The sequence below is a fragment of the Cyprinodon variegatus genome, unplaced genomic scaffold (genome assembly GCF_000732505.1).
Source record: "Cyprinodon variegatus isolate N-32 unplaced genomic scaffold, C_variegatus-1.0 Scaffold268, whole genome shotgun sequence".
NCBI lineage: Eukaryota > Metazoa > Chordata > Actinopteri > Cyprinodontiformes > Cyprinodontidae > Cyprinodon > Cyprinodon variegatus.
The window spans coordinates 609,042-634,854 of NW_015150721.1; the positions used below are offsets into that span (position 1 = coordinate 609,042).

At 38.6% G+C, this 25,813-nt stretch overlaps 1 protein-coding gene across 2 annotated transcripts in view; it reads right to left on the bottom strand.

Annotated features, from left to right (window-relative positions):
• ltbp3 (latent transforming growth factor beta binding protein 3) overlaps positions 1 to 25,813 on the bottom strand; it is a 74,568-nt gene that overhangs the window by 36,797 nt on the left and 11,958 nt on the right. For both annotated transcript variants that reach the window (XM_015382878.1, XM_015382877.1), the window contains exons 2-8: positions 10,469 to 10,738; positions 8,845 to 9,011; positions 8,658 to 8,763; positions 2,411 to 2,497; positions 2,187 to 2,306; positions 1,404 to 1,565; positions 873 to 968 (exon numbers count right to left, since the gene is read on the bottom strand). In XM_015382878.1, coding sequence (XP_015238364.1) covers positions 873 to 968; positions 1,404 to 1,565; positions 2,187 to 2,306; positions 2,411 to 2,497; positions 8,658 to 8,763; positions 8,845 to 9,011; positions 10,469 to 10,738 — 1,008 coding nt within the window. The remainder of the gene's footprint in view (positions 1 to 872; positions 969 to 1,403; positions 1,566 to 2,186; positions 2,307 to 2,410; positions 2,498 to 8,657; positions 8,764 to 8,844; positions 9,012 to 10,468; positions 10,739 to 25,813) is intronic.

Consider the following 25,813-nt stretch of genomic DNA (forward strand, 5'->3'; position numbering starts at 1 on the left):
TGTTAAATAAATAAAGAAACCAAGTCAACATTCAAATCCTCCACGGTCCTCTTTTTACTAGTGGATCCCTTGATACAAGCATCCTGCGGAAACCGTATGTGATGGGGAAACCCAGCTCGACGTTTCAGTTGTTTTGATGGTATGGCGCCTCCTGCTGTCGGTTAGTCAGAACGACAATTCTCCATGTATCACATGTCTTTTGTCAGAAACTTACCGCAGAGTGTGAAGAATTGTTTCGTACACGAGGAGAGGCTGATTCGTATGTGAGCAGAGATCGTTTTGTACTCGGGGACAATTTACAAATTATATTTTATGTGCAATGTTTACAGAGGTTTGTAAAACTAATTTTTGTGTGTGTGCAACATTTAAGGACAGTCTGAAAAAAAGTTTTATTTGTGTGTGACATTAGATGAGAGTTTGTAACACAAGTTTTATTTGTGAACAATAAGTTTTTTGAATAATAGGATTTGTTTGTGTGAAACATGCTTTATGCATTTGCAACATGCTTTATGTGTGTGCGCAACATGCATTTTTGTACACGTTTTGGCAGAAAAATCACTCCATACAAAAAATAAGGCTACAATTAAGATTTATGAAAATGTTAAATAAACCTTCCTCTCAGAAAAGCAACCAAATATTCTGCATAAAGTGGATAAATATCTAGAAAAAAAAATCAACCAGAAGCTTGCCTATGGCTTCAGAATAGCATGTAGTAGGTGGTACTTCCTAAATAACATCTATTATCCAACATCCAATCATTATATCTAATAACCTTTGTAGTAAAACCAGTTCACCCCAGAAAAAACATCTCCAATAAAGTAAGGAGAAGACATGCATGCAAACAACATTTAAGACTCTGTTCAGTCACTCACGTTCAGGGGGAAAGATGAGGGATGGGAACGCCAACGTGTCTGTTCTGGTATACCAAATGTATCCTTTTCCAGCAGGGCAAATCTTATCGAAGGCAGCTAAATACAGAATGAGAAAAGACTGCATTTAAATGTACAGCAGTCAATCGAATCCTTTTTCCATCAAAATGTCTACAAAATTTTGAGAAATCAAAGCCAGATTCTTAAATATTATCTAAACATAGACATTGTGGCCGTGAGAGGGAGTTTATTTATCTAAAGATATCCATAATTGCATTAAAAGTTAATCAGACCGAAACTTTGCCTTATCTTCACCGCTTTTGAAGAACTACAGCAATCATCTAAAAAAATACATGCAATAGCTGCTCTTTTATTTCCTGGTTACATAAAAACCTAAGGTTACTCACAGTATGCTATAATATGACCTGTGCTAATCACATAGCAATAAAGCAACCCAGTCTCATGGGAAAATAAAGTTAATGTAAAAATACAATAAATTATTCACAATATCAGTGCTGACTGGGGCCAACTCACCTGTGCCCTGCTGAGGGCATCTGTCACAGTTGGGGCCCCATGCCAGGCCCACTGTGCAGCAGCACAAATCCTTGGCAATTTGGTTCGGCAGCGGATGCTCACAGCCCCTGGCATCGCTCACCATCCGGAAGCATTGCCCCTGCTCCGTTGATGACTCTTTACCTGGAAGGAGAAAGGAAGAATTTTGTGGGTGTGAGAGAAGAGGGATAAATAATAGCAGTACATGTCTGAGAGTCAAATTAATGGATGGACTAAATTTCTGGGACAATGTTTAAAGAGAGAAGAAACAAAAGTGAAGATTTTTGATGGACAGATGGTGCAATGATGCCTTTAAGGCAAAGAACATCATACCAACAGTCAAGCATCTGATACTGGAGGCCTGGACCATATTACAGGCGACAAGAAATCAGAATATTATTAAGCAAGTCCAGGGCAATTTTTTTTTCTTCCTTTTGCTTGCTTTTATATTTTTCCACCTGCTACTCTAAATTTGAGTTTTCTAAATCTAGTTTTCTTTCAGTTGTAGACTACATTGTTTTGTTTGCTACTTTTGCTATTTTATTTGCCTCCTAGTCAATATTCTGTGTTTGCTACGTAGTCTAAATTTTCTGTTTGCTAGTATATTTTTTACCCTTTTCTCCTTTACATTGCTGCATTTGTTATAATACTTTTTTTCTTGCCACTTTTTTTTGTTTTTCTATTTATTTCTGTACATGCAATTAGTAAGGCAGGAGCCTCTGTAGTTTTAGGAGTAAAAGATAAAAGAAAAGGCTGTGGACTTGCCAACACATCGATTCCTGTCCAAAACAAAACCAGATTTGCAGAAACACTGGAAGCTGCCCAGAGTGTTACGACAATCTCCGTTCTGACAGACTGCCCCATGCATGGTGCACTCATTGATGTCTTCATGGCCAGGTCAAGGGAAAGAAAAATAAAAAAGTTACACCAATTTTTGCAGAAGTTCTTATCAGGAAAATGATACAAGTTATCATGTTTCCAGGACTTACCTTGACAGTGAGTGCTGTTAAATCGTTTATAGCCTTGTGGACAAGTAGAGCCGTAATCTTTCACAATGTTGCTTTTGACAGGTGCATCTAAGGAAGACAGAGAAGAAAGGATGGTGGACGAGAAAAAAAAAGTTTAAAAATGTAGAAATTTTAATAATCTTAATCATGGTGTACTTAAAAGTGCATGTCAATGAAATAGAATATCTGCAAAAAGTAGATTTATATAAATAAACCAAATAAAAAGGTGAAACTTGTACACAGTTGGATCAGTTTAAATCCTTTATTTCTAGTCATTTTATGGCTCTATATTAAGACTCATAAAACATTTGAAAACTGTCAGAGTCTTGGTTTGTTAGTTCCTGTTTTTCTTGGTTTTCCATTTGTTGTCCTCTGCTGCCCTCTTGTGTCCTCTTTCCCTTGCTCTGTTTTCTGTTTTCTGTTTTGCCCTCACCTGTTTTCAATTCCCTCGTTAGCTCTCTCTTTGTCTCTGTCCCCTTTAAAAGCCCTCCCTCTTCAGTTCCTGTTTGCTGGATCCTCGTCTAACATCTGCCTGCCTTGTCTCGTCTCTCCCTGCTCCTAGAGTTTTGGTTTACCCCTGATGTCTCCTTGGTTCTGGTGCGTTTGTTGTTTTCTGTTGGGCTTTGATTCCTGCCCCTGGACCTGTGAACCTTAATAAACCCACTTTAATTCACCTCTGCCATCTGGTCTCTGCATTTGGGTCCTCCAAACAAACACCGTTTCATGACAAAAACAAGCTAGTTATTCATATAAAATACTTACTTCACAAAAACAACTTTTTCAGATTTCACTGGATCAAAAAAATACAACTCCATCAGGAAGTAAGTCTTAACTGAATGTAACAAAACTCCTTTGCTTTAGATTTCATCAGAGGCCCAGTGAGGGCGTTCTAGTCTTGTCATACTGCAAATAAATGACAAAATGAATCCCCCTGTACTAATAACAAGTCTGTCCCTGCTTCTTCAAGTCTGACCCTGAGGTCTGGACATCATATGAAACCTTGATTTTGTTCTACACCTTTTTTTGCATGTCATAGATCTACAAGAGAAATGTTTCTTTCCAACAGAGGATACTACTGCAGGTCTGCCTTTTATATATACCATTTGAAGTGCTTCCTCTGTACTTCATATGTGCATGACAAAGGGCATTGGGGTTGTTTTAGACCTGCCTGAATAAACAAATAAGCAGCTTCCACCAAGCCCGGTGCAAATTGAGCCTTTGTGCTAGTAGCTTTTCAGATGGAAGTGTGCAAGAAAAGCTGCATGCCAATCTCTTTGTGCACAAGTACAGCGTTACTCATTTAGAGGAGGGTCACAATTTAGAATCTAAAAAATAGAAACTAAACCTCTAGACTATGAGTTTTTTACTACCTAATTTTTTTTTTTTTTTGCAGTGGCTTGAAATACATCCCAGCAGGTCTTAACTTGTAGAAAGCATTTATTCATTCTCATTTTATATGCATGGTGATAAAAACTAAAGAGCTATAAAGGGCAGGTTACGAGTGTATTTCAACTCCTTTGCTCTAAAACACCTGCACAATTAAATACCCTCAGCAGTCACCTGAGCAGTAAACAAACTCTGCCTTTGTGTATTCCACAATTAATATGATTAGGGCTTTAGTGTAAAGCGCTAAGGGCTTTCTTTAAGAACAACAGTTAATGACAAGGAACACAACTTGCCGGTTAGATGTGAAGTTATTTGACCTTTTTGTGGTCCTGTTCAACTGGAGACACTAGGAGAAGTTTAACTTTAAGGAGGAAAATAGCATAAAGAATAACTAATGCCAAACTGATCTAAACCTTATACCTAGATATTTTTTTTAGAGCTGTCTACATGTCCGGGCATTATTTTTACTGCACATTTGATGCAGTCCATTTCTTGTATCTAAAACCATCTGTTTATGAACCTCCTCAGGTCTAATGAGTGTATGGCATGTGATTTTGAATAAATATTGGTCTTGATGTTGCCGCAGTTGTTGTGAAGTCCACTCGAAAAACAGTGGCTTCATAGATTTGTCTGAAAAGTCCGTCAGACAGCTGCAGCTGATCCAAAACTCAATTGCCTGTGTTCTCACTAGAACTAAGAAAATAGGGCACATCATTCTGGTTCTGAAGTCCTTCCACTGGCTCCCTGTAGCTCAGATAATAGACTTTAAAATCCTTGAGTTAGTCTATGAATAGCTGAATGGATCAGAACCTCAATATATAACAGATCTGTTGTCAGTGGATCAACCTCCCAGACCAGTCAGGTCTTCTAGTTCCAGCCAACTCTGTTCACCCAGAACTAGAACCAAACTTGGAGAAGCAGCATTTAGTTCCTATGCTCCACAGATCTGGAACAAACTCCCAGAAGACTGGAAAAGACCGGAGTTCTTTGAAGTCAAAGTTAAAAACACTTTTTAGAGCCGTCTCTGACTATTGAAGTTAAACTTAACTATTATTAATTCAAGGTCGTTGTTCAATTGTTTCATTTATTTTACTACCAGCTTTTATCATGTTTTTGTTTTTATTCTATTTTACTCTGCTTTTATGTTCTATTTTAATGTCTATTTCATGATAAGCACGTTGAATTGTCTTTATTGTATTGAATTGGGCTATTCAAATAAACTTGCCTTGCCAGACATTTATTCCTCTTCAACCATTCCTGCATCCTTTCAATGTTGAGCTTTGGATCTTTATCTTACACAAGGACAAATGGTCTTTGCCTCAAGCCACATTTTCTTAAACTAATGAAGACATTTTGCTCTGGAATTGCTTGATAATCTTCTGATTTCCTGTTCGCCAGTAATGTGATCCAGGCCTCCAGTATTAGATGCAGCAATGCAGCCCCAAAGCATTATGGATCCTCCAAAAAGCTTGACTATTGGTATGGTGTTTTTTGCCTTAAAGGCATCATTGCACCATCTGTAGATCAAAAATCTTCACTTTTGTTTCTTCTCTCTTTAAACATTGTCCCAGAAATTTAGTCCACGTTCTCTTGCGAAGATCTTTGCCTCCACACATGACGCCCCACTTTGTTTGTTGATATTTGTTGAAACAGTTACACCAGACATCTCCCAGTTGGTCTTAAGGTTTTTCGATGCTTGACGTGGTGTTTGTTTTTTTAACAATCCTCCAAAAGCTCCTGTAATTAGTTTTTCTCTTCATGTCACATTCAGGAAACGTCTTGACAGTTCCATGCCTTGACAACTTCTTAAAAAGATTACCACCACTGAAACATACTAAGATCTTAAGAGATGGCTATCCTTTGGAGGACTTGTTCTTGCAAATGATACAATTTCTGGTGTCCTCAGACAGCTCCTTTGAGGGAATAACAGGTTGCTTTCTAAAAACACCAAAACAATCATTAATTGGATATTTAATGTCACATTGATGGAGGCAATTCAGGGGATCCTTATTAGTTATTTGCAGTGGGTGAGCCAAATTGGGTTTCCATACTGATATGCAGCAAACGTTCACAACACCATTGACACAGTCAACATTCTGCTTTTCCTCTGTTTTTCACACAATGCTTTTTTTTAATGTTCTCTATAATTTGCTGTTTTGTATCAAACACAAGCTATCTGTAGTTCAATGTCGTTTCGCTTGATGGATTTTCTACAGTAGATATTCCATAATATGTGCTTAAACTTCATGGGTGCTCATAATAGTGAGCAGGACTATAACCTATCTTCTAAAACCCCAACACCAATTTACCACTCAGAAGTAGATTCCTGAGTGGAATCGCAGCGACTAAAAAAGCTAGCCCTAAAGGCTGCTGGCCTCCCCCACAAGACGTTCCTCTATTACCTCTGTCTACCATTAAGGCAGTAAGGAGAAATGATCCTTCTCATAGAACGCACCATCGCAAAACTATTATCCCTGATTGCTCTTCAAGTTTCTGTTACCTTCAATCTGCCTCCATAAAGACTATAAAAAAAAAAAAAAAAACTGCTATAGGTGAAGTAGGCTCTGGAATATTTTAAAATACAGCCAAAAATCCTGTTTATATAAGAGCATCTTCATCTTAGAATGGCATAATCAAGGTCTAGATATAAAGCTAACTGTTGTAGGACTTGAAAAAATTAAGAAAATGAGAAAAAAAGTAACAGGGGGAATGAATGTCGGGCTCAGGGAAAAGTGCTACAATAGCCTTCAAACGAAGGAGCACAAGAAACTCGGCATGAACTTCTCATAGAAACCTAAAATTAAATATGTAGCTCTGAAAAAGGAAATAGCTCATAACTTTTAGATTGTACATTCTGAACTCTTTGGTTTTATGTTCCATGCTTTTTCTGTTACAACATTCATCCTCTGACCTCATGTTACTCATTTTCCAAAACTACGTCTTTTATATTGTGGCCAAAATGATTATACAAACTAACCTTTTCCTCAAGTTTTTTTTTTCCTTGTTCCTTTCGAATAGCATTCCTGTTCAAGTCCTTGATGAAGGTCAAGTTGCAGTAAAGCAGTTGAATTTTTTTTTTTCACAAGGTTTGAAAATTCCTTTTTCTTTTTACTGTTAATGCTAAAAGTTATCTTTTTTCCATGAGAGGAGTGAAACATGGCAGGGAGCTTTATTACAGAGCTGTGGGAACACAGCACATTGTGGAAAAAGAAAACTCTAAAAAAAGAAGGCAAGTTCATGGCTATTTTTATAGAAAAATAGCGAGGAGGAGCTCGACAATGTGCACACGAGTAAGAGAAATGACAGCAGTCTGAGCAGGAGCCGAGTCATCCACAGTCCATCCAGACTCATGGTGTCAGGTTTTCGTCAAAGGCCGCATTGTCTGAGCCAGAACTGAGAGACGGAATAATAGCGGAGTGGAAAACGTGAGCGGCCAAGATTTTCTTGAAATCTAATCCTCAGCGGAGTGATGACAGTGCTACAGTGGGAAAGCACAGAGGCCTTTTTCCCCCCACATTTCTTTGTTTGTGTCTCACTGTCTGAGTGCGATTCCCATAACTCCTGCTTTCTCATTCCTAACATTTCCCATACCTTATACTATGTTTATAGCTCATAATATATTATATTTATAGTGGGAACCGCATATTTACATACTCTCTATAAAAAGACATAGTGTCTTTTTCTTGCTGTCTAACAGAACCTTATTTTTTTTTGGTTCAGGTAGGATTATGAAACAATGCCTTTATCGTTGAATCACTAAATTATGAGAGAAGATTTACACTTTATTCAGATTCAACATCTTAAATAGAGCAAAATTGCAATGGATCTGTGGAAGCTTGGGGGATGAGGTCATGTCTTTAGAAGTTGCCTAAACAGTGGAGTCAAATGGAGGTGTACACCTATGGCTGATCCTGACGATTGGCTCTCTGGACTAGTTTCTGCCCCCCTTAATAAAAAAAAATAAAAATAATAGTGGTATAATTTTTTAAGGTATTGTTTTTATTTATTTATTTATTTATTTTTCTGTATAACATACATTTAAAAGACCAATTATCTGTCAAAATGGGTCATTTATTTTATTAATTTCTACCAGGCAACACTGAAATTTCACATAGAAGCCATTCTCACACTCTGGATATTCTAGCAGGTTTTAATTAAAGTCAAACACTAACACACACAGACCGCCACAACTCTGGAATATCCTCAGGTCCGATTTCCAGATGCCCGATACTTCCATGTTTATCTGTTCAACCTATAATATGTAATAATAAACAACATTGGAATGTCCAGCTGACATACTCTTTAAAGTGTAGCATCGTTCTGCATCTCAAAGATAAAACTGATTGACAGTTATTTTATATTAAAAAAAAATTTTCTTCCACAGTGTTACCGAAATAAGCCTGCTGCTATATTTGAATAAAAATGTTCACCTTTGGACTTGAGCTTAAATCCAGTAACAAGGTGGAAAAAAGGCATTTAAAAAGCTGCATTAATTGAAGAGACTTATTATTTTAGGCTTAACTTAGTAAAAGGAACCCCACTGTAGGGGCAAAAGACATACTGTATCAGAAGGGCACACCGACAATTGGTAAAGTTTTAAATATTTTTCATTAGAATTATTTTTATTTCAAAATAATTTTAAGCAATTCAACGTTTAATTTATATATATATATTTTTTATTTTGTTTAGAGAAATGACCCCTCACAGTTGTTTGTTGGGAAATTTTAAACACTGTTCTTTGTTTACTTGATCATCTATATTTTTTGCTGATATAATGTGTCACTAAAGGTCAGTGAATTTAATAAAACTTTATACTATACAGTTATTATACGCCTGTACTTACTTGGTAATTTTGGGCACTGGTAGCACTTGTTCTGTCCCCACGAGTTTCCAACGCTGCCGCAGCAATCCTCCTGATTGGTCAGGACAGGAAGTGGCGTGCTGTTGCACTGAAATGAATAAGAATTGTAAAGTAAGACTCTCAAGTTATATTTCACACTAATCACCACCGCATACATGTTTATACGCACAGCCTTTTTGGGTGTGGTCTCCTGAAAGCAGCGCCCCTTTGGTTTGTGTCTCACTAGGAAGGGCCGTGTTAATGTTTTGTGAGGAGGTTTGGAGTCTGATTGGTCAGGGACAGCCTCAATCACCACCGAGGTGTCTGGTGGATGGTGAACACGAACGTTAATCTGTACTGAAAAAAGAGAAAGGGCACAAACCTGGTTAAAATAAGGCTTGCAAAGCTTTGGAAAAGCATTTCTTACACTTTTTTCCCATTTTGTCCAAACACAATGTTCTATAACTGTTACAGAAAGTAGAACTTGTGTGTGAATGGGATAAAACGGGATCAGAACCTAGAAAGTGTCAAATCTATATTCTGTTCCCTTAACTTTGATGCCAAAAATCATTTGATACCAACAACCCTCAGAGGTGCCCAGGGTATTAATGTTATTAACTTCAGAGGTTTGTTGGAGAACGTGAAGACCAGGGAAGACACCTGTGGTAAAGCTTTTCAGCAGAAATTAGCAACCAGATAGAATTGAAGAAAATAACACATTTATGTCTAGAAATGGCCTAATCAAGGTCTAGAGATAAGTCCTATTGAAAATCTTTGGCATGATTTGCTTGTTTAATTTTTCAGTTAGCCTGGTCATGGCAACCACAAATCAGGTATAACTTGGAGGCAACAAAACTTTTTTCCTGAAAAAAGTTAACTAACACGGGGGTCTATACTCCCAAACACATTCCACTTCAGTTGCAAATCAAAAATCCACATGTCAATCTCCAGTTATGTTGGGAGTCTTTTGTTCTACCTGAGTTATGTGTTTGGTCATTCGAATCATGATGGTATCTTCTTAACAAAAATTGCTTCATTCATCCCTCTTTCAAACCATCTATCCTCTCTGTCCAAGATCTGAACTTTTTGGTTCTCAAAAGTCATTATTTTCTTCTTGAGGTGTAAGTGTACAGCTAAATCTTGAGCCAGAATTACTCTCTCTTGTGCTGCACCATCTGTCTGTGTAGTTCGTCCAAGATGGGAGTCCGAGCAGGCCTCGCTGCACTGCACCATATAAGCGGTTCATAAGTGGGTTTGTTTATGGGAGCCATCGCTGTACAGACAGGGATGGTTCCCCTTTCAGATTCCAAGCGTTTACAGTTCGGTCCTGGAACTTATTCCAAAGTAGTTAAACCAGCACACTCATCATGATTGAGAAGTCCAAACACATGACCAATACACAAGAAAATACTTCATCAAAGCCAGGAGAACAGGGGGTGGCTATTTGATTCCCATCTGACTTGGAATGTGCCTAAGAAGATGGACCTCCATGCTGCTCAAATACATGAGCGCTCCAGCGAAATAGAGGGGAGCCTACAGAATTGACAAAGATTCACAAATAGTTATCAAAGCGTCCTCAGAAAAACTGCTAATTTCCAGTTGCCTGTATTGTTTTGGGGAAGACTCAAAAACCAAAGCTGGCGAAGACAGACCTCAAAAGTAAGATTTATATTCAATTAAGAATATGTAAAATAATCAACAATAAACTCTGAGTCAAATATGATGAAAGTTTGTTTGTCAGATCACAAAATGTCCACAAAGTTAAGGGACAACAACAGCTTTCACTCAATCATGTTGGAGCGAGAAATAGTTACCTTCTGATGAGTGGTGCCCCACTTGTGACAAGGGCAAATTAAAAACTGAGTGTGTCTGCGTCATCTGGGCGCGCCCCATGGCCGTGTGCTCCACCAGCCTTTGGTCATCTTGCTTTAGAGATTTAGGGTACACGGGCTGCCTGTTGCCGTGGGCTGCCTGAGCTTGCTGTAAAGGAAACTGGCAGAGCCTACCGGTGAAGCCAGGAGGGCAGAGACAGTGATTCCTGGAACTGCATGTTCCTCCATTCATGCATGTCAGCGGACACACCACTGCAAAGAGAAAGAGAAGAAGACATTAAGATGGGCAGAAACTACTAAAAGGCACATATAGACTAGACACAGACGAAAGAAAGGAAATGCAGCTTCATACAATAAACTTAATGAATGTGAGGTATGTTGTGCCATATGTACGTGTACTGTACCAAGCAGATGGATAATAAAGTGAGTCAGTAGGGCAATATTCTCTTTGAACTGCAAGTCCATAAAGATCAAATCGGCTTGACGAAGCAAGAGGTCCCTGAAAAACCAGCCAACTCAGCCAGAGAGCAGCTAAAGTCATTGATCTGTGTAACAGCTATTCTATTCTAACATGTGGGAGAGATCTTGGAGTCTGTGGGAAAGCTTCTGGCTCAGGATGGGTTCAAGGCATATATACTATCTGCTGCTGTTTTACTGGGTTTCCCCCATTGTGTTTATTTATATATGGGGCTTTTGAAACTCTCTGTGAAAGTTTAGGAGATAAAGAGGAAGCAGTGATGTTGAGAAAAAAGCTAATTTCAAAGTTTTTAGATGCAGACAAATTTAATAGATATAAAAACAAGTGCTTTTGGGAATCGGACACTCAACATTTTATCTTTCATAACTTTTTTTTTAATATATATATCTAAATGTATTTTTAACTGTGTGTGTTTTTCTATTATGTGCAGCACTTTCAAACCTTCATCACTGCGACAGAGACAGTTTACAAAGAAACGCGCACATATTGCTGCAAGAGAGGCTCGTTTCCAGCTTCTGTGCAGCGCAGCAGACCATTGTTTTTGTTTCAGTGAATGGAAATGACCACTAGCTTTCAGTAGACTATACTTACTTTATGTAAACCGAGGATAACAAACGGCAAAGATCTGCCTTTGATTAAAAGTTGGTGCAATTTCTCCCTTTGTCTGTTTTCAAAACCTTAAATGATCCAGCTTTTTTATTTAATTTCAAATTAAGTTAAACAAAGCAAATGGAAATAAACTTTTAAAATCCATATTCTTTTATATTGCTATTTTATTAATATATTTTTTCTTCACTCAAAGAAAAACCCCTCAAACTGCATTTTTGCTCAGTCTACAATGGTCAATGGAAGATTAACTTTTTCCATTACAACCCCCTAAATCAAACTTTTTTTGTTCACATATCTATCAAACAAACAATATTAAAAGAATAGGAAATACAAAAGTAAAAACGAAGACCTCCTTCTACTTGAGAGCCAAGTTTGCACACATGCAAGTAATTAGGCGAGTCCTGCCGAGGAGTCTGGGCTGTGGCGTAATTAGGGGACTGGAGGACTTTTAACATAAAGGGGACATCCTCACACAGGGAAATTCTGGCAGAAAAAAATAATCAAAAACACTCAGCTGTCAGAGTGGAACAGTCTAACTTAGAGAGTAAGATGGATAATTCAGAAGCAGCCTTTCCTTGCCAGCAGCTCAGTGTCACAGGGGCTTTTAACCACAGCGACTGAATGAGCCCAGGCAACAAGATGGAGAATGAAGCTGAAAGGCTGAGCCACAGCAAAAAAAGGAAAAAGAAAGATAGCATGAGCACAACAAAAGAAAACTGCCGGGCTCAACTCTACCAGACTTTATCCCATTTCCATTGATCAGAGTCTGTCTAGATCAGACCCGAATTCAGAGCAGGAGGAAATTAGGAAAGATGCGGGGGCTGAAAAGTGAGATCCCAGACGCTCAGAGAGAAAAAAATAAGAGCGAAAAAAAAAAAAGCACCTCTTTCCAACTGTCATTACACAATCTAAACCAACAGAGACGGAGGAGATGACAAACTGCATACAGGCTCTGGTCTGAGGTTCAGTTTGGCTGGGAAAGTGTCTGTGTAAGACCGGGTGCTCTCATGCACACAGAGCTACACTAATGAATACAAGGAAAAGCAGGGGAATCACGTTTCATACTGCAGGTTACAAATCAGGGTAGAGAACAGGGCTGGAACTCCTATCAATGAGCTCTTAAAAGCCGTGAAGTAAGACAAGTGAAAATAACTCACATAACTGGTATCAGAAATAAAACACTTGAACACAATCACCTACAACTATGCTGTAAGATTAGCAAAAGTAACTATGCGCCAAGCTGTCAGTCAGCCATGTTTAACAGTTTGAAGACAGATTTGTCTGCTCAGAGGTCTAACCGGTACCAACAAGCAGCTATGACACAGCTTCCAGAGGATTACGCTTCGTTAGTCATTTCTTTTCTTTAATCTGTTCTGAATCAAGCATTTTCAAGAGGTTACAAGAGTGAAAAGATTTTGTGATAAATAAAAACCAGGCCGCGCAAAGCGGGACATATAGAGACTGAACAAGTGAGGAGGACCACTCCTGTCCTAGGCTGCGCTCTGGACTCAGTGGAGGAAGTGGCTGAGAGGAGAGTGTTGTCCAAGCTCACATCCATCATGGACAACACCTTTCACCCCCTGCACCAGTCTGTAGAGGAGCTGAGCAGCTCCTTTAGTAACTGAGTTATACACCCCGTGTGTAAAAAGAAGCGCTACCCGAGGTCATTCATCTGTGCTGCCATCAGACTTTACAAAGCCACTGCATTATAACCTGATGTAATAACAATGCAAAACTTTTCATCATTCTGCTTTGGACCAGCACCAAATACCCTATATAATCATTCTATGACCCCTTTAACCTTTTCATAACATGAGGACCCAAATTTGGGTCCTCAGCACTCGCCCCAAGATGGTTTTTAGATCTGTAACATATTCTCTGGGGTCTTGCCTTTATTTTTGATACCAAAACAATTAAAATAAACTCTGTAGTTCTTGAGATATATTCAATTCATTTTGGGCATGTTATTTTCAAGCATATTTCTCGAAAATAGGCTTAGTGTCCAAGAGGTTAAGAGCACTCCCTTTGTCAACATTATTTTCTCTATGTTTAATTTTGATTAAAAACCCTCAGCCTGCTACATTAAAACCGTGTTTGGGACATGATACTTTCTCATCTCCTATAATTTTGATACCTAATAATATAATTTCGATGTACATGTGACAGCAGATAAAGAATTTCATGGATTTGAAGGTGTGATCAGCGATCGGCCGATACGGATTTTTGTGATCGGTGATCACCTCCCAAAATCCTGACCAGGTCATGACTACTATTAATTTACTGGCATCAATGAATAAACAGAACAATGTGCAGGATGTGAAACTTAATAGTTATTATGCACTTAACAGCTAGGCATCAGTCTGCAACTCTTTGTGATTCATTTAATGCATTAGATAGAAAGAAATTGCACACGCTGAGACTTTAAGTACATCGACTAATAAAAAAAAAAAAGCATATCAAATTCTTTCATAAGGCTTTTATTCATGTTAAACATATCCTCTTACATCATTTTAAGGGTATATTGTTCAAAAAAGCAAAGATAATGTTTTACATCTGGTTACTCGTCAATCTTTATTTTTTCCACTAATCTGAGATCAGGTTTTTATGGAGTACTTTCAGGATAGTCCTAAGCCATTCCAGGCCAAATGGAATCTTAAGTCTACAAAGGGAGATATTCATGAAGGGTTCAGATTACATACTTGAAGTTATTCCAAGAAGTAGCGTCTCTTCTCTGACCTCCCTCTGCGTAAAGGCGCTCCTGAGCTAATTTCAATCACAGGTACCTGGGTTCTCACTTTATTATCATTATTTGTATCTATTTACCACAACAGACATGGACAGACATAGACCTTTACATTAAGAGCCGTCACACTTGAACTCAGCTCTTTGTTCATAAAAACAGACTAGAACAATCAGCAACAAGGTTCAAATCTGTCTGCTCCTCCCCGGCATCATCCGACCATTGCTCTCAAACAAGGCTCCAAAATACTTGGAGCTCCTCTGCTTGAGAGCAAGACTTGCCCCCAACATGGAGGGAGTAATCTACCTTTTTGCTTTCAGTTAAGGAACCATAGCCTCAGACTAAGGGCTGGAAAACACTTCTTGCATCCCACTCTACAGTATTACTAATAGAGGGTCCCAATCTACATTACAAGAGGGTCACACAAAACAACACTGCACATTTATATGAGTGTCTGACTCAAAACTCCCTCCAGCATAAAAACAATTAAGATATTGAACGTTAATATGTGGTTGCTTCTTTAACATCTTCAATGTCATGTAGACTGCTGTTTCTTTTTATCCATTTTCTGTACCCCTCAGCTCTAACCATGATTAAACTACACTGTTTTTTTAAATGTTTGTTTGAGTACATATGTCTGAGTCTCCCTTGCTTGCTATAAATATGTTCTATATGTTTGCAAATGGGCTTAACCTTTACCTTGAGATTCAAAAGTTTTCCTTTCCCCAAAGTGGATTGGTTTTACTTTGTTTCCATTGAATCAGACATTAAATAATGCCTGCTATTTTCTGGTTCCAAAAATATTCAGTCTTTGACTGCCCCCCTATTTTTTTTTCAACATGACACATAACTTTCAATCATTTAATTAATAACTTTAAATGTATTGTTGATTATTCAATGGGATATTTAATTATTAAGTGTAATTAAAAATTTTGAATATTATATAAATATAAATAAATAAATAAATGTTATATCTCCTATTTCATAGTAAATTTGTTTATATAATTGTTATTCCCATTAATTTATTTCATTATATATTTTGGACCTCCATATACTTCAGGAACCAAATCTCAATGATTGTGGAAACCATCTCAATGCCCTATTTGGTGTTGTAAGACACCCCGGGGGGCTTCTGACCCCCTCTTTGAGAACCCGTACTTTAGAGAACAGTTGTTTCTTCGAGACAGCAACAGAAACACATCATCTGCATAAAGTAAGGACCAAATCCTAAAGATCCCAACTCAGACAAAATCCAATTCCAGAAGGATTTGGATTTTCCCCGAGACTCACCTGGACCCTCTCTTAAACCTGGGACCTCTACCCCAGCCTGCCACTTCACAGGTGTATTTGCCTCCAGAACTGCCTTAATTCTTTGTGGGTTATACTCAATTAGATTTTGGAAATTTTCCTTGAAGATGTTGGTTTATAGACAACTAGCAGTTTCAACAGGTTCTTTCTTGTTCCTCTACATTAGAGGTGCTCGACTGAACTGAAAATCAGTGAATGCAGAGAGGAGTATAGTGGCAGGAAACCTGTTGGAGCTGCAACATGGTGCATTATTCTATTGGAAATGGCAATGAGGAGATGGACACAAGTTGGTGATTGATGGATAAATTGGAAAGCAATATCCTCAGTCAGTAGTCTGTGGTGCTTAAATTATGTTCAATTGGTTCTACAATGATTATCAAGAATTATTAAGAACAATGATTATCCTTTAAGTGCAGAGAGATACATTTTTGTTTAAATGTTGTTTCTTGATTACTACTGCCTCTGTTATTTGAGCCTGAGTTACCCTCAATGTGTACAGGCTAATGTTTTTGGCAGATCATGCATGTAGGTGGGCGTGTTTGTCTGCAAGGGCTATTAAGAGGAGGGTGTTACGTCTCCTGAAAAGCCGCGGCGGTTAGCTGATTTTAACCACAATGTACATAGAAAAAGAGCAGAAAGCCTTTAAGTTGACATCAGAGGCTTTTCATGCTGAAAATAAAATCATCACCCTGGGTTTCATTAGTAAAATTTACAATCCTCGAATCACTTTCCTCAGATTTTCCTCAGTCACTTACAGCGTCTCGGATTTCTGTTTTTGTGCCACACCTTTGTATTTGCAGATCTAACGCATTCCTAAGTCTAGAGGTGGTATGTTATTAAAGAAAAAAAATCAAACGTGCTAAAGAGTTATGAGGTGGTCTACATGAATGTGAGGCATGAACACGGCCGCCTGGCTTGCTGAAGGGTGCAGGAGGTGGGACTTGTGGTTGTGAAGCCATTGAGCTATTATGAGCAATATTTTCCACGTGGAACAATCCAGGACCCCATCTTTAGTTATGCTCAGTTCGCTGTAAAGAGATGGGCACAAAGTCTTGAATATATCACCTCCATACGGTACATAGTGCTTTTCAAACATGCATGTCTTAAAATGCCAGGGTTTCTTTGGAGTAAAACAAGTCCTCACATAAACTATTTCATATCTACTTCCACATTTACTGTAAGATTTTGTTTGGTTGGTTTTCTTTTGGTTTAAGAAAAAAACTTTTATTTGAAAAAAAAAAATGAAACAAAAGCAGTGCAATAATCTTGATGTATAAATGTGCATTCTTTTAAGCTATACTTTATTCTTAGTTTTTATTACATTTTATTTAGATGGACTCCAACAAAATCCATTATTTTTGACTAAATTTAGCACCTCTCCACTGCTAGAGTCCTCCATACCAATCTGACTGTATGCCACTTGTTGTCTTCTTCAGCAAATGCTGCAGATTTCCTTTCAAATTTAGTGCTGGACTATGACGAGGATATTCCAAAACTTTAAATACCCTCTAAAAATTGCTTTATTTATGTTGATTGGATACATACTTAGGTTAATTATGATCCAAAAATATGTTTTCCAATAATTTTTTCATTAAATCTATAGGTGAACTCTGGCTGGTGTTTGGAACTTTGTCATTTCATTAAAGTTGATAAAAAAAAATTTGAAGAGAAGAATCCCAGACCGAGAAAGTTTCCACAACCTGCTTCAAATTAGAGCTCTTTAGGAGATTTGTGTTTTGATTTTGCTGCCAGATTTACTTTTAAAATTATCGGAAAAACTTTGTAAAGTTTTATCAGACAATTACCTATCTTTGAATTGAAGAGTTTTTTTTTTCTCAACCCAACCTCATGCACTGACATCATAGAAGTAAAGGGTACCCAGGGTTCATACTTGCTAAGTTCCGTGTCTCCTCCTCCATCCAATATAGTGAGTCACTTAGGAATTCAAACTGGATACGTTCATGCATCTAAAGTTCCCCTCTTTTATTTTGAAATCTACTGAATCTGTGTTAATCTTCCCGTATCAGTCTTCATGTCTGGCCAATCTGGTTTTAAAGTCATAATATGGTATCTTATATAAACAATCCTTCTCAAATTCAGTTTAAATTTATGTTTTATTAATTTTAGAAGAAAAAAAATTAACAGAGATATTTGGAATATTTTTCATACTCCTTTTTTCTCATGATGTTACGCACCAGAATTTTATTTGTTTACATGCGCACTGATGTGGATGTAGAGTTTGCAACATTAGCATTTAGGTATGCTTCATTTACTATTGTTTCCTGGTTTCTTACACAAATAAGTTACACATGCAGCAACACTTAGTGACTGCCTACACTTGAGTGATGGGATTGCCCCTTCTTGTGGAATAGACAGAAGTGGTGATAGCAAGGCAGGCTAATTTTAGTATCCTTCCGGGATGGACGTCCATACACGAGGACCTAAATTCCTTTGTAGAGAGTATGCAATTATGAGCGTTTCTGGCTTCCAGGAGTCCACAGGACTCTCACACTCCAAATTTTCAGGGGAAGTTTTAACTCAAGTCCAACACACCAGTTTGACATGAAAAAGTCATAATTCCTGGTGACGTCGCCCCAAATTTAGCTCTGTTGTCCAGTGTTAATAGACCCCAACTCTGTCTGTGATAGAGGACAGATGAGAGGGATCTGTCACTGTGCCGCAGAGCTGGTTGGAGTTACTGCATTAACTAAAATAGCTTCTATCTGCAACCAATGGCTAAACAGATGGACATAGGAGGCTACATAAACCGAAGGTTAGACGGGAAATAAAGGTGAACACAGATAAAAGAGATTTATCTGTGTTACAGTTAGATTCTTGCAACTTTTCTAAAGAATTTCGGCTATGACTTTTAAAACGTTTGAAGAAATATTTATCTTTTCCAAATTATTAAAGTATATCTTGGATTTGCAGTTATATACATTTTACTTCCCATAATAGATTCATGTGTTTTTCATGTTATTTTTGCAAAAAATGTTTAACAAAAGGTTTTAAGATGATGTGCCCACATTTAATGTGTTATTTTCAAAAGCCAACCATTTTAACAGGTATATGTAAAATGCCGAGGTACTATAAAAACACTTCCATTTAGAGAATGTGGCTTCAATTAAACATAAAAGGACTCAAAGCTGACCATATCCTTGCCTGTCAGATCTGATTTAATATCAAATTCCAGCTAGCAGGTATTTTCCAAGACTCGGGAGAGTATAATTTTCCCACAGTGGAGTTATTCAGAAAGAAGAGTTAAGCAAACTGCATGAGGAGTTAGAAAGAAGGGAGTCTGTTTGTCTTCAAGCTCTTATTGGTAGAACTAGCACTGACATCATAGAAGTAAAGGGTACCCAGGGTTTGTCTTCCTATTTAGGGTTAATAATGACAGGATAAAGAAATGCTGAGCACTTAGAAGGAATGTGAACGTGTTGTCTTAAGCAGGATAATTGGGATTTTCCTGTGAGAAAAAATGTATTTTACATTCCTTAACTGTGAAGTAAGCAATGCTGCTGTAAAGCAACAGGACACACATAGACCTGCCCAAAGCACAGTGAACTGATTAAATGCGTGATTTTTTTTAAACCTCCTTCACTCTAATGCCCACAAATGAAATTCAGTGCATAAGAAAAGGCTGTAGAAGTCCTTTCATTTACAAACACAGGTGTGCAGTTGGCTGTTTTTCTGGTGTGAGTGAGTTTCTTTTTACAAAGAGGATCTTTGCTGGTGGCTGGGCCGACCTGTGTTGCTGCACAACTGAGAACACTTCTCGAACAAGATGACAACTATGTATATGCGGCGGCGAAGGATCATCTCTCTTCCCCAGATGATTACCCAAATGGTATTCCAGTCAAAGAACCAAACCAGAAATATCCGTCTTGTTGAAACGTGTCTTCTTGCAAAGCATTTTATACTATTTTATTGTGGACTCTGTTATTGTTCCAGAAAACCACCGAACCGAATTTCGTCTGATCTTCATGGAAAAGGTCTAACCTGTGTACAGTAGTTCTCAGTTTAATCACCTGCCTGCCCGCATTCTAGCACAATGTCTCTAAGGCTACGTTCACACTGCAGCCTGAAGTGACCCAAATCCGATTTTTTTCGCCCATATGCGACCTGAATCTGATCTTTTCATGGCTGTCTGAACAACACATATCCGACCAGGTCCGATTCATCCCACCTGAACATCATTAATACCCGACAAAGGCCACTATTATGCGTCTTGCCATGCAGAAGCGGCAAGAAAAACAACAACCATGGCAGATGATGATGCGGGGAGCAGTATTTATGTTTAACCATCTTGAAAAGATTGTGTTTTTATGGTTGGAAAAGACAGCTAGATGCGCACCGGCACTACCATTCCGGAAACAACCATTTTCCAAGAGCACACTGGCCTGTGAAGTCATTGCGTCCACTACCGCGCATGCGGGACACTTAAGTCCTATGAACGCAGTTCACGCAGGAGATCACATACAGGTCGCATATATTTGGAAATGTGAACAGCAATGCAAAAAAATCGGATTTCACAGAAAAATTGCAATTGAGCATCAAGGCCTGCTGTGTGAATGTAGCCTTGGAGGTACCAACGCTCTTAGATTTCACACATTCTCAGACCTCTGAGGTACAGTCTGGATAGCCAGCTGAATCAAACCCCTACAGATCAATGCTACCTCCCCTTCATCCCTCAGGTAAGCAAATCAATCACTTGTCATCAACAGACTCCTTCCTGATCAGTCTGCTTTCCACCCTCAGACCAACCAGAAATTGCAGATGACTTCCTGCAGTTCTCTGCTTCCAGATTCTTGTTGCTTTTTGTAAATAAAATGTTAAAACTCACTGGTTCTCGATGTGATTCTGCTTGTGGGTAAAAAAAAAAACTTTGAACCAACATGACAAGAACATTATCCTAAGCACTAAGGAATGTTGCAGAAAGGCTGGGGAGGAAGTTGTAAAGATGTTTAGAGCAGGGTTATGGTATGAAACAATATCCAAACGTCTAGCAGTTTCTACCAAAATATGACCACCGACCTAAAACTGAGAAGCTAGGCAAGGAGAACATTACTTAGAGAATGGGTCGAGTATCCCAGAGCAACTCTGGAGGGCATCTGGAGATCTAAAGCCCAGGTGGGATACTCTGTCAACCAGACAACCAAAAGTAAACCACTTCATGTTTGAGGAGGAGAGGCAAGAAAACCACTTATAAAAGAAGAAAATAAGCAGTCTTGCTTCCAGTTTGGCAAAGCAAACATGCGTTTGAGATGAGGCCATAATAAAACTGTTCTGTTTTCATCAAAAATCTAATTTGTGGAGGAAAACTAATACTAAGTATCATCCAGCATAGCTGTGGAAGCTTTATACTGTGGGCTGCCTTTACTCTGTAACAGGAACACTTCTGAGAACACTGGATTCTGGCAGACATGGAGTTTGTTTAAAAGATTTTTTGAAAAGGTTTGTCAAGCATGTGCTTGAATCAGACATGGGCAATGTGGAGTCAACAAGTCATCTCCATGTCATGTATTTAATCAACCCAGCCAATTAACCAGGTGAGTCCAATCTGCACAGGTTAATTCACGGTGAAGATTGGACTCAACTGCTTCAGTGGCTGGGTAGAACCAATACATGACATGGAGATGACTTGTTGACTCCACATTGCCCATGTCTGGCTTGAATGCAGGCAGACTGGCAGCAAGGATGGGCCAGCAGGTGCAGGCAGAACCCTCTGTGACAGGCTGAACCAGCTGATTGCAGACCTGAGGAGGCAGATGATGACTAAACAAAGGGGAGACAGGCTCTTTGCTGCCTGGATGATGGCTGACAGACTTTTAGCAGACTGAATGAAGGTGGAAAAAATGGCGTCAGGCACGAATTTTCCTAAACATGACCAGAGTCAGAAGCCGATGAGAATCCAGTGAGGGGAGGACAAGCACAGGAACACAGAATAGCAGGTGCATACTGACAGTGGGATGACTGTCAGTATACAGACTGCAAAAGACTTCAAAGTAGAGCAGAGGCTCAGTTACCAGCAGAATGATGCAAAACGGACAGCAAAAGCTATCACTGATGAAAGACGATTGATCAAAACATTTTCAGATGTCGGAAGGACCAAGTCAAATGAATTTGTGAGTTAAAATGTATAATTTAAAAAGGCAGGCATCCAATCAAATGGAGAGAATTGTTTTCTTTTTATCTCTTATTTTCTGCAGATAAGTTTTTCAATAAATGCCTTTTTGAATCCTCTGCTGTCTGCTTGAATACTGAGTCCTCCGATCTGAGCCATGACACAACATTTGGGGGTCTTTAATATAACATTTGAAAAAAAGAAAAATTGAGGTTTTTGGCTATAATGGCATAAAAGGGACTTAATGTCAATCAGAACAAAATATGCCCAAAGTGACGTGTGATGTGCAGAACTTTTGTTTAAAAGAAAGATGTGCATGACTACAATGAAAAAAATAAACAAAAAACTAAAATAAATGAATGCAACAAAACCCTAAAGGTTGTCCTTCAATTGCCCTGTGGAAACACCCACCCACACTTCAGTCTGTCTAGAGATGATACATCACACCCCCCCCTAACCGCCCCCCTCCACCCTCCGCCTCCCTCGTCACATTGTCCTCTTAGCCGCAGCCGCACCCTCGCAGCACAAAAACAACAAATTATAGCTCTACAAAACCACAGATTGCTGAGCATAAAGTGGCTGCTCTCATAATCTCTGACTGAACAGCCCCTGATCTGTCTCTCGTTTGGCAGATCTACAAATAGCAAGTTTGCAAGATTCAGACACCAAAATGTGATGTTTTCATCTGAGCCAGTTTTACTATGACTCATGGCCTGCCTGAATCCACACGCTTAGAGACTGAAAAAGGGGTGCATGCTTTTTCTGACTATGTTTCGTCATTTTCAGGAATTGCCCGGGAGCTACTTTTCCACTGTGGCCATATTCCGGTTGTAATGCGGCAACTGTGACGCATGTTATTATACAGTCTCATCAGCTTTAAGCAGACGAAAGGATAAAAGGGGAAAAAAGTTTTCCTTTGCATTAACTTTTCCTTTTATTCAGACTACTAGACTTTAACTTTCCACAAAACATCCTCTTCTAAATTATTTCCTCGTTAATCCACAAAACCAGCTCCTGTATTTCCTTATATTGAAGAGATAAAACAAATGGTAGCTGTAAAAAAATGTAATAGATATTTTTAACCAATTTCAAAGCATCATAGATTAAGACATATTATATATCTGAAAACACTAGAAGTATTTCAAAAATGTATAAACAGTATGAAAAACCAGTTATGAGTGGGGAAAGTAGATTGATTTTAAACAATTAAAGCAAAACAAAAGACGATTACTAAACTTAAATATTGTATTATGCGTATAAGAACCTCCCCGAAAAATAGAAAAATCCATGACAGAGCCTATATTGAGGAGAAAAAGTGCCTGTAGCACTGAGAAAGGCTACCTATGTGAAATGATTTAACATATAGATGTAATTATTCCCTTTACTTAAAGGGAACTTACATGGCTTAGAACCTCATCTTTCCTTAAAGGCCACTCTCAGAATGGGAGTAAAATCTCTTAGTTTTAATGGGGCGATACCGAATATGTTTGAACATCTGAACATTCGCATAGCAATTATTGTAGAACACTTAAACTGCACATGCAAAAAAAAAATTCATGTGTAATTTAGTTTCCTTTATTTGGAATCATGCCCTAAGCATGAAACTTTAGGGAGACCACCAGAAGGCCTCAGACCCACAGGAAATCTGTGTGCAGATTTGAAACAGTGAGTGAGACTAAAAGACCGATTACAACGCTGACTGTGCTACACCTGCTCTGTCAGAGAGAACGAGCCAACATTCCAACAAGCTATTGTGGGAAGCTTGTAGAAGGCTGCCTGAAACCGTTTGACCCAAGAGAATCAGCTTAGAAGGGAAACATTTGAAAACTTCTAAATTTTAAGGAGACCCTAAATCTCTAAAAAAAAAAATTTATTATTATTAAAATAAATCATAGAGCTCAGGTAATGGTCAACATACCAGAACTAAAGCAGAAAACTCTTAAACTGATTCACTATTAAACAGTAAGGTGGGGAGAAAAAAAAAAAAAAACACTTTTGCAGTCCACAAAAAACATCTGGAAACTATTGTATTTCGGAATATATTAAAAAATCCTGATAAAACTCCAACAACTGTGACCACCACTGTGTGTGAAAGTTGTGGGTTCAACCTCCGGTCAGAGAGAAACCATAATAATAACCTGGCAGAGCTAAAAGCTGCTTTTAGATTCTATAACAGATGTTAACTCTCAATGGGTCCAACTTCATACAATTATTACCCTTTCAGTCTTTATGAAAATATGCATAAATAAATATTCCCAAAGTTGCCCTACTTCCATGACCTGGTGAGGCTAAAAATGACTGGCTCCCTCAGAGGGGGAACACATCTCAGCTGGACAGAGGTCCAGTCTCTCATGGAGCTCAAAGCAGGAAACCGCGCTCCCAAATACTCCCACCATCAATGGGCACAGCGAGACCACATCCCACACCAAGTGAGGAGCAACACGTGAAGTGGGTCCAACCCCCTGGGACTGAGCCAGACATTGAAGTAAATGACATAATCACTCCCTTTAGCAAACTCAAACCAGCATTCACATCGCCCCTGTCCCCACAAACTCTTAGTGGTCTAAGCTTCAGTTATCCAAACACCAGCCACAGTTCAACGCAGTCATCTTCTCATCACATACGTTCTCATGTTCAGTGTAAACAGCAGCACCAGAAAACACTCCTCTGACGCTGGTGACGAAGGATGAGGTCAGATCAGAGTTGGAAAAGTTGCAGTTATCCACATCTAAATGTAATTTAGGCTTTGCTTTGCACGTAGTGTTTTATATGTCGTAGAAAAATGCCACAATATCTTGAAATAGCCTTCAAATGGGCACTGGTCCAACCACTGCCCACACTTTTTTCTCTTTTCCGGGCAAAGGAAAAAGAAGTAGACAGAAAGTTGGAATGTGTGCACATGATGTCATATAATGACTATCTAAAAGGCCTGACTGTAGGGAGGGGAGGGGAGGCAGGTGGAGGAGTGCTGACGGAGCTTCGCTGAGATTAGGTCAGGTACCTGCCCCTTCAGGAGCCTGCTGGAGGTACCCTCAGGAGGCTGATCAGTGTCGGCTGAATCTGTGTTTCTCTGTTTACTCTGGCTAATCGCTGCAGCTACAGGGTCCTGCATTCCTCTCAGTGGCTTTAAATAACCTCTGCGTATCCCCAAACCCACCCCACACGCTACGCAAATGGGAGGAGAGTATTAAAGATGGCAAAGAAGGTTGTTTGCTTGTGTGAAGCTCAGTGCACGGCTTTTGAGAACACTGTTCTCCTGTGACGATGGGAAAAAAAAAACGTCTAATTGCTGCCTTGTTTTCCAAATGTAATTTACTATGGTAGGTTTTATAAAGCTCACACTGCAGAACTGTTGACTTGCAGGAGTTTGATTTATGGGAATTTCAGACTTGGATTAAACTGGCTGGCTACTCAAACACATTACCTGTTTCACACGTGGCCCTTTTGCAGCAAGAAAACCACAATGGAATTCAATTGATGTGAATGACTGGGGGTCCGGTGATGCAAGTGGCTCTTGAGACACTCAACAATATTTTAGCATTTTGTTCAATAACTAATTAAATTTAATTTCCCCCAAAAAATGACTCTAGTTACAGAAATGTATATTTTTATCATTTTCATCAAATACTTTTCTAAAAATACCAGAAACCTGTAGTAGATATTTATTAAACAGTTGTCTTTTTTGTGATATTTGTATGTCTAAACAAGTTTTGTATGCAGGGATGACGAATTTATTTTTTTCAACTCAAAAAATAAATTGACTCTAGTTGTAACAATATGTATTTTTATATCTTTTTTAAGTAGAAAAAATATTAGCCATCCATTTATTCTCTTCGTACGTTTTTGCCTTAATTATAAAGTATAACATTTGAAATGCCACCGGGGTTTTATTAAAAACTTTTAAAAGTTTTACTAGCTGGAAAGAAGTCAAAAATAGGTCTTTGAAATGTAAAAAATTTAGACCCTGTGATAGACCAACACAATTTGCTGCATTATTTTGTAGTAGAATAAAACCCAAAAAGTGTTTGACACATTACTCTTCACCTCCCATGATCGACTGCAAATAGA